Source organism: Coregonus lavaretus (genome assembly GCF_964263955.1).
Source record: "Coregonus lavaretus genome assembly, chromosome: 1".
NCBI lineage: Eukaryota > Metazoa > Chordata > Actinopteri > Salmoniformes > Salmonidae > Coregonus > Coregonus lavaretus.
This window is the reverse complement of record NC_139988.1, coordinates 50,986,630-50,999,996: the sequence shown is the minus strand read 5'-3', so window position 1 is coordinate 50,999,996 and position 13,367 is coordinate 50,986,630. Positions and strand designations below refer to the sequence as shown.

At 45.5% G+C, this 13,367-nt stretch overlaps 1 protein-coding gene across 4 annotated transcripts in view; it reads right to left on the bottom strand.

Moving 5' to 3' along the window:
- Window positions 1-13,367, bottom strand: part of LOC311131521 (cullin-9-like) — a 52,090-nt gene that overhangs the window by 13,149 nt on the left and 25,574 nt on the right. For 2 of the 4 annotated variants that reach the window (XM_084164554.1, XM_084164551.1), the window contains exons 4-27: window positions 12,746-13,339; window positions 12,429-12,570; window positions 12,036-12,226; window positions 9,826-10,225; window positions 9,417-9,609; window positions 9,114-9,315; window positions 8,712-8,905; window positions 8,389-8,585; window positions 7,922-8,159; window positions 7,599-7,704; window positions 7,251-7,478; window positions 6,948-7,038; window positions 4,889-5,060; window positions 4,458-4,563; window positions 4,249-4,344; window positions 3,951-4,126; window positions 3,734-3,867; window positions 3,397-3,582; window positions 3,063-3,092; window positions 2,665-2,801; window positions 2,261-2,443; window positions 1,896-2,053; window positions 1,573-1,774; window positions 1,220-1,391 (exon numbers count right to left, since the gene is read on the bottom strand). In XM_084164554.1, the coding sequence (XP_084020680.1) occupies window positions 1,220-1,391; window positions 1,573-1,774; window positions 1,896-2,053; window positions 2,261-2,443; window positions 2,665-2,801; window positions 3,063-3,092; window positions 3,397-3,582; window positions 3,734-3,867; window positions 3,951-4,126; window positions 4,249-4,344; window positions 4,458-4,563; window positions 4,889-5,060; window positions 6,948-7,038; window positions 7,251-7,478; window positions 7,599-7,704; window positions 7,922-8,159; window positions 8,389-8,585; window positions 8,712-8,905; window positions 9,114-9,315; window positions 9,417-9,609; window positions 9,826-10,225; window positions 12,036-12,226; window positions 12,429-12,570; window positions 12,746-13,339 (4,528 nt within the window). The remainder of the gene's footprint in view (window positions 1-1,219; window positions 1,392-1,572; window positions 1,775-1,895; window positions 2,054-2,260; window positions 2,444-2,664; window positions 2,802-3,062; window positions 3,093-3,396; window positions 3,583-3,733; window positions 3,868-3,950; window positions 4,127-4,248; window positions 4,345-4,457; window positions 4,564-4,888; window positions 5,061-6,947; window positions 7,039-7,250; window positions 7,479-7,598; window positions 7,705-7,921; window positions 8,160-8,388; window positions 8,586-8,711; window positions 8,906-9,113; window positions 9,316-9,416; window positions 9,610-9,825; window positions 10,226-12,035; window positions 12,227-12,428; window positions 12,571-12,745; window positions 13,340-13,367) is intronic. The other 2 variants (XM_084164552.1, XM_084164553.1) reach the window with 2 other exon arrangements.

The following is a 13,367-nucleotide window of genomic DNA, read 5'->3' as shown; positions in this document are numbered from 1 at the left end:
GTTCAATTGTAGTCAGCAATAGGGGAGTGATTGCTTCCTACAAGAGAACAAAACGTGTACATTTCTAGACATCTTTGAAAAGCGAGTCAGGTAAAGAGCTTTTTTTGTCTAAAAGGGGCAGTGTTGTATTTTGAGAGTAGCCAATAGGCAGAGGTTAGCATAATTTGTCTGATTCTATGTAATAATGGTATGCGAATAATAATGCCTTTATTTTGTAAAGTGGTTTCTTGCATCAAACACCACAACAACATTTTCAGTCACCTTGTCTGAAGGACAAGTGGATAAACAAGTTAATGTCAAGCCCTGTATGTTTTTTTTTTTTTTTTTTTTAAGTCTCATGGAATGTAGGCTTACATTGAACACCACACTTTGACTGCTACTGTAGGCTGAATTATATAACAGCTATTTCTATGTTAAAATGTTATGGGATGCATTTTCTCCATCGTTTTTGATGGTAGGCCACTAACTTAAAGCAGGTACAGCTTCAGTGTTCACAGTAAACATGAACTGGAAGTTGCACAGAATTTTCACAATGTTCAAGTTTGCGCTCAGCAGAACTGAAATTTGCTCAGTGCCGGAAGAAATTAGAGGGAACATTGCAAGTAACCATTTCACTGTACCGTTTACACCTTCTGTACCCTGTGCATGTCACAAATAAACAGATTTTATTTGATAGTGTGTTTACCAGAGACGGTAATGTGAAGAACATGACCTGCACCGAAGTCAGATTAGGATATAGGCCAAGGACTAGATAAGTGTTTTTCTACATGGATTTTTTTTAAACTTCTTTTAACACTGTCTTGAAATCTTTGGTTGTTTACTAAACTACTCACTCTGTTTAGCACATGGCCTCACATGTGAATCCTTAAAAGAGATGGGTGGGGCTAAGGCTTAAGAGGGTGTGAACGATGCTGAATGGTGTAGACAAAGAGCTCTCCAGTACGTGCACCAAAACATTCAAGGGCCATTTTCTCAAAAGTTTATCAACTTTTAAAGCAGGATTACTTTCCCATTGTTCCTCAACTGTAGTGTATGATACCATTTTGTAGTCCCTACTTTTATCCAATGTAAAAAACATAATTTCAAATTTTGCTACACAATACCGAATCGCGGCGGTTGGTCACTTATGAGAAATATTAAAAATACATCAATGAGGCAAACAAAAATTATTGCATACAGCCAAACTTTTTTAAAAGACAGACGACAGAAGGGGACTGACTGTTAGCGTAGAAGTCTGTGAATTCTGCCAGGTAGGTGCAAAGCTGCTTGGGGAAGTATCTGCTATGGTTGTCCATGTAGCAGGGGGAGGAAACAGCCCAGCAGCGAGGAGACAGGATGAGCACCTTCACCTCACTCTCCTCATCAGGCTCCGACGGCTGATCATCCATCATCTGTAGCACAGCAAAGGACAAAAATAGTTTATGGTTATGGGTTGGATTCCCATGAGCCCATATCACATCGAAATATGTGTATGCTGCTTTGGAAACGAGCATCAGCTATATATTTTTTTTTAAGGAAAAGGAAAAAACACTGCAGGGCCTGATACAATACTGCTTCTCATCCTCTGCTTACCTCCTCATCAACATCCTGAAGGGTCTTGTCCAGCTGCTGGAGGCGGTAGAGGTGGAATTCCTGCTGCAGCTCCTCAGACTCACTCAGGTTCTTCAGCATCTGCTGGGGGAAGCGGTTGGGGAAGCAGGTGCCTATCTGCATTATGACAGCACTCTCCAGCCACACCTTGCCCTGGCCTAGCAGCCTGTCACCCAGGTAGTACCTGTGGAGGAGGAAACGAGATGTATTGAGACTCGAGACTATGCTACAATATGGTCCTTTTATGAATGATACATGGTCTTAGGTTGGCCTTAACAACTACAGGGATAGAAATGTGGCCTTACCTGTAAAAGTGCTCAAAGGTGTTGGCCAGCTCCAGGCCTGAGAGGAAGAGCATTGGTTCTAGGAACTGCTGTAACTGATTAAGAGTCTCCACGTTGCCAGAGTCCACTCCACTCTCCTGGATCATCAAGTCGATGTACTGGGCAAACCGCTCACTCACCTGCAAACACAGAGATGGAGAATTCAACCTACACAAAGAGCAGTGATCTGGAGAATAGATGTGTTACAGGTGCACTGCCGGGTCACGTTCATTAGGCACCAAACAGAAGAAAAATGACTGGAACGAGGAAGAACTATTGCCGTTTTCCGTTGCGTGCCCTAATATGACCTAAGTAGTATTGAGTACAGGTCATCTAGTATAACTCACGTGCATGGCGGTGAGGATGGAGAGCTGTAGGAGAGCAGCAGAGAAGCCGTGGCGGAGAGCCAGCACAAACGCTGTCTGTTGGCCAAACAGCTCCTCCATGGCATTCTTCAGACGGAGGTACATGTTCCTGTAGCGCTCCACAAAGTCTGGCAGGCTGCACGTAGAGTCCAAAAACTTCTTAACCTGTTAAACATGGATTAAGTCATCACTCAAGTTTTTTTTAGTTTTTTTTATCTATGAGTTCCAGCTTTTGAAATCCTGCCAAAGATTCATTTAGTGATGCCATCTTGACTCAAACTTTTTTTTATTTTTGAGAGTTACTACTCCAACTTACTTCAAGGACATTAGATCAGAGTAGGTTTATAATGGGCCCCAGTGTTTTTAGAGACATACGAGTGGCTTACCTGTCTCTGTACAACGCCCTGCCAACACAGTGCTATCCCTGCAATACTGCTGGTGTTCTTCACCTTCGGCTTGATAGAGTTGGAGGAGGAGGAAGAGGAGACAGTGGCTGCATCTTTGTTCTTTCCCTCTTTTCCATCTGAAAGAAAATGACAATTCAGTTATCTTCTAAACAAAAGGTTTGAGATAAATCAGGGTAAAAAGAATCTGCAGCAAAAAACAACAAAGAAACAAATGAGTAACACATCATCCTGATCATTTTCAATTCAAACTGGAGGGTTGCGTGTGGGGGGAAAGCGGAATGTCGCAGTCATTAGTTATATAAAAATGGGGATGCCACTGAGCTGGAAGAATAACTTAAAACGAAATGTAGTACATTAGCCTCTAAACTGTTACTTACTCTTTAAATCTTTGCTTCGGTTGATACCTTCTGAAAACAAAAGAAATACGGAAGACTTGATGGGTGGCGTCTACCTAATATTATAAGTAAAGTATCAATACGTTTGCATTTCCAAATATTATACTACCATGCAAAATCTAGTCTACTAAGATTTATTCGCAGCTCATTTTGATTGGCAATTCCAGTAGCATTTCCGCACCCATTTCTAGGGGCAATAATTGTCAGTTCACTATTCTGAAGGTTGAGAAGCTGGACAGAGAAAAGACTCATAGCAGCCTTGAGTGTTTATCAGAAGTAAATGAGTGGTAAGGTATAGCGGTACAGGATTACTCACTGCACTTGATGGGTGGCTTGAGCTCCTCTGTGTCCACTCTGCTGGTATCCACATGGACCAGTAGGTGGGTGAGGCGACGGACGCGGGAGTTGAAGATGGCGGCCCGGCTCTTGCAGCGCCTGGCTGACTCTGCGTTGTCCAGGTACTCACTGAGCAGCCAGGAGAGGGGACTGAGGACTTGGGTCTCTGTGGGAGTGGAGGAGAGAGGCAAGTTATTCGTACTACAACTGCCTGAATCAACATAGTTGATGAACATGTATGACTGACAGAAGCTAGCTGAAGTCCAGGAAGTGAGTGAGAGAGACACAGAGAGAGTGAGACAGACTCCGAAAGTTACCGGAGATGGTGATGCTCTGTACGATGGGGGTGATGAGGGCCTCCCAGCAGGTGCGTCCCAGAGCCTCCGCTGCCTCGGCATCGGGCAGGAAGCGGTCAGCAAACATCTGCTCATGTCGCAGAGCACTGTTCAGTCTGCCGACACACACCAGGCCAGGTTAGCGCAGTCTGGGGGTCAGTGTAGTTTGCAGTAGCATGTATAGTAGAGACAGGCTTACTTGTTGAAGAGCTGCAGCAGCTGGGCCTTGTCCTCCAGGATCTCCTGGCACCAGGTGTGGGCCTTGGTGGTGTAGAAGAGGTAGGTGCGACAGCAGAGCTGCTCCTTGAACACGGGCCAGAAGGTGGGCTTGGGCCCCAGCACCTCAAAGCCGTGGACCCTCGTGTCAATACCACCCTGGTGGGAAGAGCAGGTTCAAAACTTAAAAAGGAGACTCCTTGCTGACCAGGGTTGGGATCAATACCATGTCAATTCAGGAAGTAATCTGAAATTCAAATGTTCATGATTCCACAGCCCACCTGCTGACACCTCTTGATCCTGATCTGCACAATGGACCAGAAGCGGGACATGTTCTCCAGCAACACAATGCGATTGGCTGAAGGAGGCACATTGACCTGTAAAAACAAGAGTTGGGTGGGTGAGGGGCTTAAACCTTAAAAAGACAAGATCGTAAATATAACCTACTTCCAAAGGTTTCCTACTCCTGTCTGCCTATACAGCTACTTACTGTGTTCAGCTCTGTGTTGATGTTTGTGGGGTCATCTCCTCCAAGTACTACCATGCGGGCAGGCATATAGCTGGAGTCTTCACTGGCCACAAGCACTGCCAATTGCCTGAGTTTAACAAGAAAAATAGAAAAATGCGCTTACAGCAAGTTCTCAATAGTTACAGTAAAAATAAATAAATAAATACAAATATGAATGTCATTGAGGTAACCACAGCAGTTTAAGATAAAGCATGCGGTCAAGCATAATAATCCACAGACGCAAGAACAAGGTAATAACAAAAGTTTCGGGATACAGGAAAGGTAAAAGTGAGCAACACAGGTGCGCTTCATTTTCAATTGTCTTTACATGTTGTGCAATTTGCATACATATCAAGATTAAACATTCCAACATTCTAAACCCTTTGTATGGCCAAAGTGATGTGTGGACGTACCTAATCACCACCCCCTTGTGCATGTAGATGTTGATAAAATGGGAACCTGTGCAGCCATTGGACTCCCAGTAGGTTTTGGGGTTCTTGTCAGTGAGCTTGTTGGCTCGATGGTGATTAGAGGAAACCTCCACTTTCTCCCAGCACTTGTCCTCCTTGAGTTCCACACTAGATCCTGTTAATGGTCACAGACAAAGTACGACAAAAAGTCAACAGGTCAGTTTAAGACAAGTTCTACTTTCAGAAGCTAAATAAAAACTTAAGGGATGTTTGGTTAAAGTAAATAATCTACCAGTATTCATTTCTTGATTTAATGAAGAAATGATACAAAAGTAATGACATTGTTTATTTTGGCACCATTTCTTTGCGAGGCTGGTATTTAGTTGTGCTGCGAGTCAGCTAAAAGTATACATACATACATACATACATACAGTGGGGGAAAAAAGTATTTAGTCAGCCACCAATTGTGCAAGTTCTCCCACATAAAAAGATGAGGCCTGTAATCTTCATTATAGGTACACGTCAACTATGACAGACAAAATGAGAAAAAAATTCCAGAAAATCACATTGTAGGATTTTTAATGAATTTATTTGCAAATTATGGTGGAAAATAAGTATTTGGTCAATAACAAAAGTTTCTCAATACTTTGTTATATACCCTTTGTTGGCAATGACACAGGTCAAACGTTTTCTGTAAGTCTTCACAAGGTTTTCACACATTGTTGCTGGTATTTTGGCCCATTCCTCCATGCAGATCTCCTCTAGAGCAGTGATGTTTTGGGGCTGTCGCTGGGCAACACAGACTTTCAACTCCCTCCAAATATTTTCTATGGGGTTGAGATCTGGAGACTGGCTAGGCCACTCCAGGACCTTGAAATGCTTCTTACGAAGCCACTCCTTTGTTGCCCGGGCGGTGTGTTTGGGATCATTGTCATGCTGAAAGACCCAGCCACGTTTCATCTTCAATGCCCTTGCTGATGGAAGGAGGTTTTCACTCAAAATCTCACGATACATGGTCCCATTCATTCTTTCCTTTACACGGATCAGTCGTCCTGGTCCCTTTGCAGAAAAACAGCCCCAAAGCATGATGTTTCCACCCCCATGCTTCACAGTAGGTATGGTGTTCTTTGGATGCAACTCAGCATTCTTTGTCCTCCAAACACGACGAGTTGAGTTTTTACCAAAAAGTTATATTTTGGTTTCATCTGACCATATGACATTCTCCCAATCCTCTTCTGGATCATTCAAATGCACTCTAGCAAACCTCAGACGGGCCTGGACATGTACTGGCTTAAGCAGGGGGACACGTCTGGCACTGCAGGATTTGAGTCCCTGGCGGCGTAGTGTGTTACTGATGGTAGGCTTTGTTACTTTGGTCCCAGCTCTCTGCAGGTCATTCACTAGGCCCCCCCGTGTGGTTCTGGGATTTTTGCTCACCGTTCTTGTGATCATTTTGACCCCACGGGGTGAGATCTTGCGTGGAGCCCCAGATCGAGGGAGATTATCAGTGGTCTTGTATGTCTTCCATTTCCTAATAATTGCTCCCACAGTTGATTTCTTCAAACCAAGCTGCTTACCTATTGCAGATTCAGTCTTCCCAGCCTGGTGCAGGTCTACAATTTTGTTTCTGGTGTCCTTTGACAGCTCTTTGGTCTTGGCCATAGTGGAGTTTGGAGTGTGACTGTTTGAGGTTGTGGACAGGTGTCTTTTATACTGATAACAAGTTCAAACAGGTGCCATTAATACAGGTAACGAGTGGAGGACAGAGGAGCCTCTTAAAGAAGAAGTTACAGGTCTGTGAGAGCCAGAAATCTTGCTTGTTTGTAGGTGACCAAATACTTAGTTTCCACCATAATTTGCAAATAAATTCATTAAAAATCATACAATGTGATTTTCTGGAGAGAAAAAAATGCTCAATTTGTCTGTCATAGTTGACGTGTACCTTTGATGAAAATTACAGGCCTCTCTCATCTTTTTAAGTGGGAGAACTTGCACAATTGGTGGCTGACTAAATACTTTTTTCCCCCACTGTACATACATACATACATACATACATACATACCTTGGCACAGATTGCGCAGAAAGATGTCAAAGAAGGGGATGTTGATTGGTTGGTGGCTTCGCCGATGCTCCTCTATTTGGCCCAAAACCATCTGTATTTGGTTAGAAAGGACAGCACAGATTACAAATGAGCTATTAGCAACAGACAGAGTGGCATGACACTTGCAAGCCAAATGTGACACCCCCTTTTGAAGGAACATTTCAAAGAACCACACGTTTTAAAAAAACAATGGAGAATATTACAATCTAAAAACCTAGTCTTGTAACTGACTGAATAGTTAAGACAGTAGAATTTTTACTAAACCTGTATGCAACCAGCCAGAACGCTGGTGGTCATTTTCTTGTAGAGACTGGCGTACTTCTCACAGTCTGTGATCAAGTCCCGCAGCTCTGTGACCATCAGCAGGTTGATACTGTGCTTGTCCAGCGCCTTGACCAGGGCGTCCTTTGTGCCCAGACGACACATCACCACGGCATAGTCTTTGTTCACAGAGGCCAGGCGATACAGGAAGCGGATGAGCAGCTGGACAACCTATACGAAACAACCTTGTGTCAATTACATGACCATTAATTGAATACGTACCTAAAATAGAAACATATAGGATTATACCTATGCGCCTTGGAGTTCATAATCATGGAGGATCTTTCCTACCTCACGGTCATTGATGAAAGCGGTCATAGAAGACAAGCATGGTTCTATGCTCTCATGCCATGGAAGCAGATCCTCCTGGTAATTGTCCAAGAACTTGTTCAATATTCTACAGGAGAGAATATACAAACGGTTGTATTACATTTGTTGTCCTCAGGGCACCATTGAAAATGAGAACCTGATTAAAAATAAAATACATGCATTGCATACATACATTACACGCCCTTTGGAGGTTCATTACACCGATGACAGGATCTAGGCACTGACATGACATTCCAACAACTAAACCCTGTTGGTAGGCAGCACAACAACCACCTCCGTCTCACCTGAGGATGGAGAGCTGCGCGGCCCGGTCGGCTCGGTGCTGGTCCATGAGGCGCACCAGGTCCTGGTAGGTCTCTCGGCTGCGGGTCACCTGGTTGCGCTCCTCCTCTAGCTGGGAGGCGTCGTCACACAGCAGCTGCTCCAGAGTCAGGATCACCTCCTTGGTTGCAGTCATCTCCTTCAGGCTCACCACCAGCATCTTCAGCTCTGTGTCCTTGAAGTCCAACTCATCCTTTGACTCTGGAAGAAATATCCAGAACATAATTTATTTACTTAATCTTCTTCGTCCCCATTGGGACATAAGACCACAATAACATCTTTATCATTTATTGTGGGAAGAAGGATCTATCATAGGAATGCAAGAGGCATGGCAGAAAAAGCTTATGTGCAACCAGCCAGCTAGGAACCTCTACACATAACCGGAAGGCACTGTTTGAGGAGTGTGTTCAGACGAGCAGTGAAATCACACCTTTTTTCTCCAGCTTGTGGACCATGGAGATGTGGTTGAGGGCAATGATGGCCAGCATATTCACTGGCCGCGAAGCTGCGAGGCACTTCTTCAGCACGGTGCTGACGTCACAGGCCACCAGCTGCTCCGCCAGACTCTTACTACTGGAGATAAGCATGATGATCACCAACAGACCGTTCCTCACCGACAACATACACCTGGTAGGAGAGACCGCAGATATCCCTTAGCCTCCACTGTGATATAGCAGGTGTCATCACAGGAAACAGTGGAGTTGGGCATGTTAACATTCCCTTTGAGAGCCAGTCGGGGTGTAAAAGACATACCCAGGTGTGTTAAGCATCAGTTCAATGCCAGCGGGGATTGCAGCCAGCAGTCCCTTGGAGCCCTCGGCGGTGGCAGAGCCAATACTGGCAAAGACCCCGAGCATCATGGGTGTGCCAGACTCGGAGAGAGGAAGATAGCAGCTGCTCATACTTCCCAGGTCATGCTTACTGGCGCCTGTGATGACCATCAGAGTCTAGAGCGGAGGGGAGAAACCAACACACACTGTGTAAAGTGTGGATAGAAACATGACAGAAAGCTACTCCTTCACAGCTGCAGAGTTGTCATGACGTGTCATCCCCTAAAACTGTAAGAAAACGTGCTCTTTCATTACAAAACTAGCTAGATTACAAAACAAACGGGAGTAAAAAAAGAAAAGAAAAACAAAGTGATCGAGAACTCACCGCCAGGGCGACTTGCTGGACCTGTGGGACAGTGGGGTATTCCTGCATACAGGCGAGGATAGCTTTGACGCCCCCTTCAGTGGCGAAGGAGACCCTCCACTCGTACTTGACCATGAGGGCGCGGGTGAGACGCAGGGTGCTGACCACGTTCTCCTTGGGCTGCCCACTCAGCATCTCAACCAAAAGCTTCAGGACTTTATCACTGGGGGGACGACAACAAAGGTTGAAGATCATGTTGGAGGACAAATGTTTGAGGTCAAATGTGACCCTATGAGAATGGAAGTGTGCAGGCAGCAGCCTTACCGGATGGTCTGGACAGCGTCCGTCCTGAGGGTGCTTCTCTCCTGAGGCCCCTCGTCCTCTAGGACCTGGATGATGAACTTGATCCCAGCCAGCTGCTGGACTGAATCTGAGCCACTCTTCTTCATGATGTCCACCACCTCCCCCAGCTTCTCCAGGGCTGTCTTCTTGCCCTGCACCTTGGGGTTGTTAAACACTGGTGGGGAAAACACAAGACAAAGCATGTTACAGCAAGAATGGCTGTCATTAATTAAAATCAGGCTACAGTGCGTGCTAATAAAAACACCATTGTATCCTTGGGCATGTTTATGGTTTCACTTGTCTTTCTCTGGAAAAATGTGTTGGCTACAGCTAGAGGTAGTTTGCCAACCACAAAAACAAACAAAGTTCAAACACACACAGACTGCCACACCTTTCATCTTTTCCTCCAGGTCTTCTGGGTAGTTAGACTCATCTTCCATGGGCAATTCAGACTCCGTGTCAGAGCAATAGTCTGTAGGAATCTCCTTCTTGGGCTTCTTGGACAATGAGCCCATGGCAGAGGAGGAAGAGGAGGCAGCGGTGGCATCAGATGAGGAGTTGCTCCGTCCTCCTCCCAGGCCAGAGGAGCAGAGGGAGCCATCGGGCAGCAGCTCGTCATCTTCCAGGCCTCCCCCACCGCGACGCAGATAGTGTTTAGAGAAGGCATGGGAGCAGAGCAGGTCCCACAGACAAGAGTTCTGCAGGGTCTGCTTCAGGTAGTGGAGCAGCTTCCGGGCCACCTCGCCTGGCACCGACAGCTGGATAAGAGTGGCCTCGTCTACGTCTGACATCTGACAGAGCAGAGAGAGGCAAGGCAAAAACATGAAATCTACTCTCAACTTCCATGGGGGCTGAGCGTCATGAAAAGAGCAGGAAGAGTGAGAAGATTAGAGAGTGAGGGAATTAAAGATTGGGGGGGGGGGGGGGGGTGATGAGTAGGGCTGTTGAGGTGACTATTACCACGACACTGGCAGTCCTGAGTCACGACTGCAATACAATTCTACATGACCGCTGAGTCACTAATCTCCTCTTCGGCACTCTGGACATGCATTAGTAGTAGCCTACACAAATCGCTAACGATCATCGGGCTAATGGCCTGGTATTCAGGGCTCTATTGTCCCTCTAACATCAATGCAAATGCAATCAAAAATCACTCATCAAAACAGTATGTGCTTTTAAAACTCGCCTCACTGTGATTGAACAATTTGAAGAAAGTAGTTCAACAATAGGTTGAAACTGAGCTTATGCATAAGCCTATATGAGCCCAAGCCCGAAGAAAACCCTGAATTCAAATAATGATTGTGGCGTTATACAATACATAGCTTACCGCATATTACACATGGCAGAAATATATCTTTGGTACATAATTGGTCTAGCCTAAATTAAACAAATTCAGATTTAGCCTACAATTATAGTGAATTTCTATTTGAATTGCCTAGTAACAGGGCATTTTTTATATTTTCATAATTAAATAGACTGACATTACCTTTAGCTACAGAATCTCTCACCACCGTGAGTTCCATCTCTTCCCCTCTCTCCTTCATTCCTTTCTCCAGTGTGCAGAGAGAGGGCCTGTCAGTTTAATGAAATATGTTTCGTTGTGAAAACATGTAACTATCGATGTTCCTGAACAGGTTTCCCTTGGTTTCCCAAATTAAGCAGGAGCAGGGTTGGAGAGCCCATGGCATTCAGAGTTTGGGTGGAATAACACCTGTGGCGCAGCGAAATTACCGGAGTAGCCTACCCAACATGAGTGAAAAACATACTCGTGGGAAAGTGGCCTCCATTTGCTATTCCAGTGCATACGGATGACATGTCTTTTTTGTCTTGCCCATTTGATAATGGGCCATTCAAAATCAAAACTAATTTTACATATTAGTAAAGACAAGTTTAAATTGAGAATAGTCTGATGGGTGAAAATATGATCACTTGAGAGAACAGCGTGTGCAGCCTGAGGCAAGGAACAGAGCGCAAACGTTTTGGGGGACTTTCTCAAATCAATAGCCTATAGTCGCATCATGCAGCTCATACATCTTGTGGTTTCTAAGGTATTCTAAGGTTTGTATCATTCACAACTAAAGTTGACAAATAACTAAATCCAGCATATAGTTTCAAATGATCACTTACACTCAACATAGCCACTTCATATGCACGCACTCTTGCACCGGAAAGGGAAAAATACCCATTCATTTTATTCAGCTAAATTCAAATATGTTCCTCATACTATAAAATAAATGGCACAGGACTTATAAGCATATCTTGTCTACTAAATTAACAAGCCTATGGCACGGTGCATAGCCAAATAACATACAGTAGGCCAACTCATATTCTGTTCTTCTGAAATACATTTTCTTCACATCATAATGTTTCTTTAGACCTGACTAAAATAAATAATGAATTTATTGTGATGGTGTACATTAAATTGATTTACTAGACTTTTTTAAAATGTAGATGATTAAAAGGCCCGCATCAGATGCTTGTATGAGTGGAGCCTGGAGATGCTAAACATGTTAATGTTAATTAACGGTCAATTACCTTGAGACCAGCAGTCTTTTGCATGACAATTTCATGAGCGCCACAGCCCTTGTGATGGGCACTTGCCTGTTCATCGAGGCGCTGACGCAGGATGTTGTTGATCTCCTGCTGTTGCTTTGGTTCCAGCTTCTTGATGAAGAAGAGCACTTCCCACCACTCGGCCCTGCTCAGGGTGGCTCCATCAGACTGCAGCCCCTCAGCCAGGTAAGGCAACGAGTACAGCCCACCAGGAGGCTTGGAGAATAATGTCTGACTCACTGCATACAAGGGAAGACAACACCAACAATATTATACAGTTTCTAATAAAACAACATTAAATGGCAATTTGATGAATTTACAGAATAACCTGCGTGTGCATTAGGGCTCAAAGTTTGTGTGCTTTGACGCGTCGGAGCCGCATTACTGTTGAAAGTCACTTACATGAGTGTGAGTCTGTGGGTGCAGGGGACTTTCTCTTACCAGCCGTGAGCTTGATGGTCTCAGTCAGGGAGGAGGCCTTCTCCTGGGCGTCTTTCTCACCCTGTCCACTGGTGCCAGTGCCCAGGATCTCAACCATGTGCCAGTGCACCCAGTAAGTCCGAGACAGGGAGGTCCAGTACACCTGTGCCCAGAAAAACAAGCAGATAAGTCAATCACTTTACAGCAAATCTGATCTAACAGCGTTAATAAAGTTTTTACCAAATCCGTCGTCACTCATCCCTAACTAAAATCTCAGGAGCCTGTGCTGTGTGCTGGCTGATACAGTCAAGGCTGATACAAGGTGTGATATTTTGTACCTGCACTGGTGGCGAGCCGTCATTACTGTAGCGGAAATCCCCCTCATCACCAGCGCTGACCTCCTCATAATCCTCCAGCATACGGACCAGCATGCCGCTCTTTAGGTTTTCCTGCACGTATTCCACGTAAGCCGAGCGGCTGGCGAAGTCTGTGCGCGTCTTGAAGCCGTTGCCGGTCTTCTTCTTGGGTGGTGTGGCGGCTGCCATGTTAGAGGAGGCAGCGACAGGAGAGGCAGAAGCAGAGGCAGAGAAACGGGGCTGAAAGATGGAGCGCACCATACGGCGGGGCGGCTCGTCCTCCTGGTCCTCCCCGCAGGTGCTGCCCTGGTCCAGGCCGCTGGACTGTGGCGGCTGCCGGTTGCGGTCCCAGCCCATGACGCGCACCAGCTCAGAGATGAGGTTAGCCATGGCCATGGTGAACTCAAACTCTCGCTGGACACGCAGGTTCTCTGTCTGGTGGCCTGTCCCTGAGGAGGAGCCTGCTGCATCTTGCCGCTCAGAGCTCGACTCCACCCCTGCTGTGTTGAGCTTGTCCATCAGGGACGTCACACACAGGTAGCGCTTCACCAGGGAGAAAAGCAGCTTTCCTGGAATCTGGAGCACACAGAGGAAACGTCACATT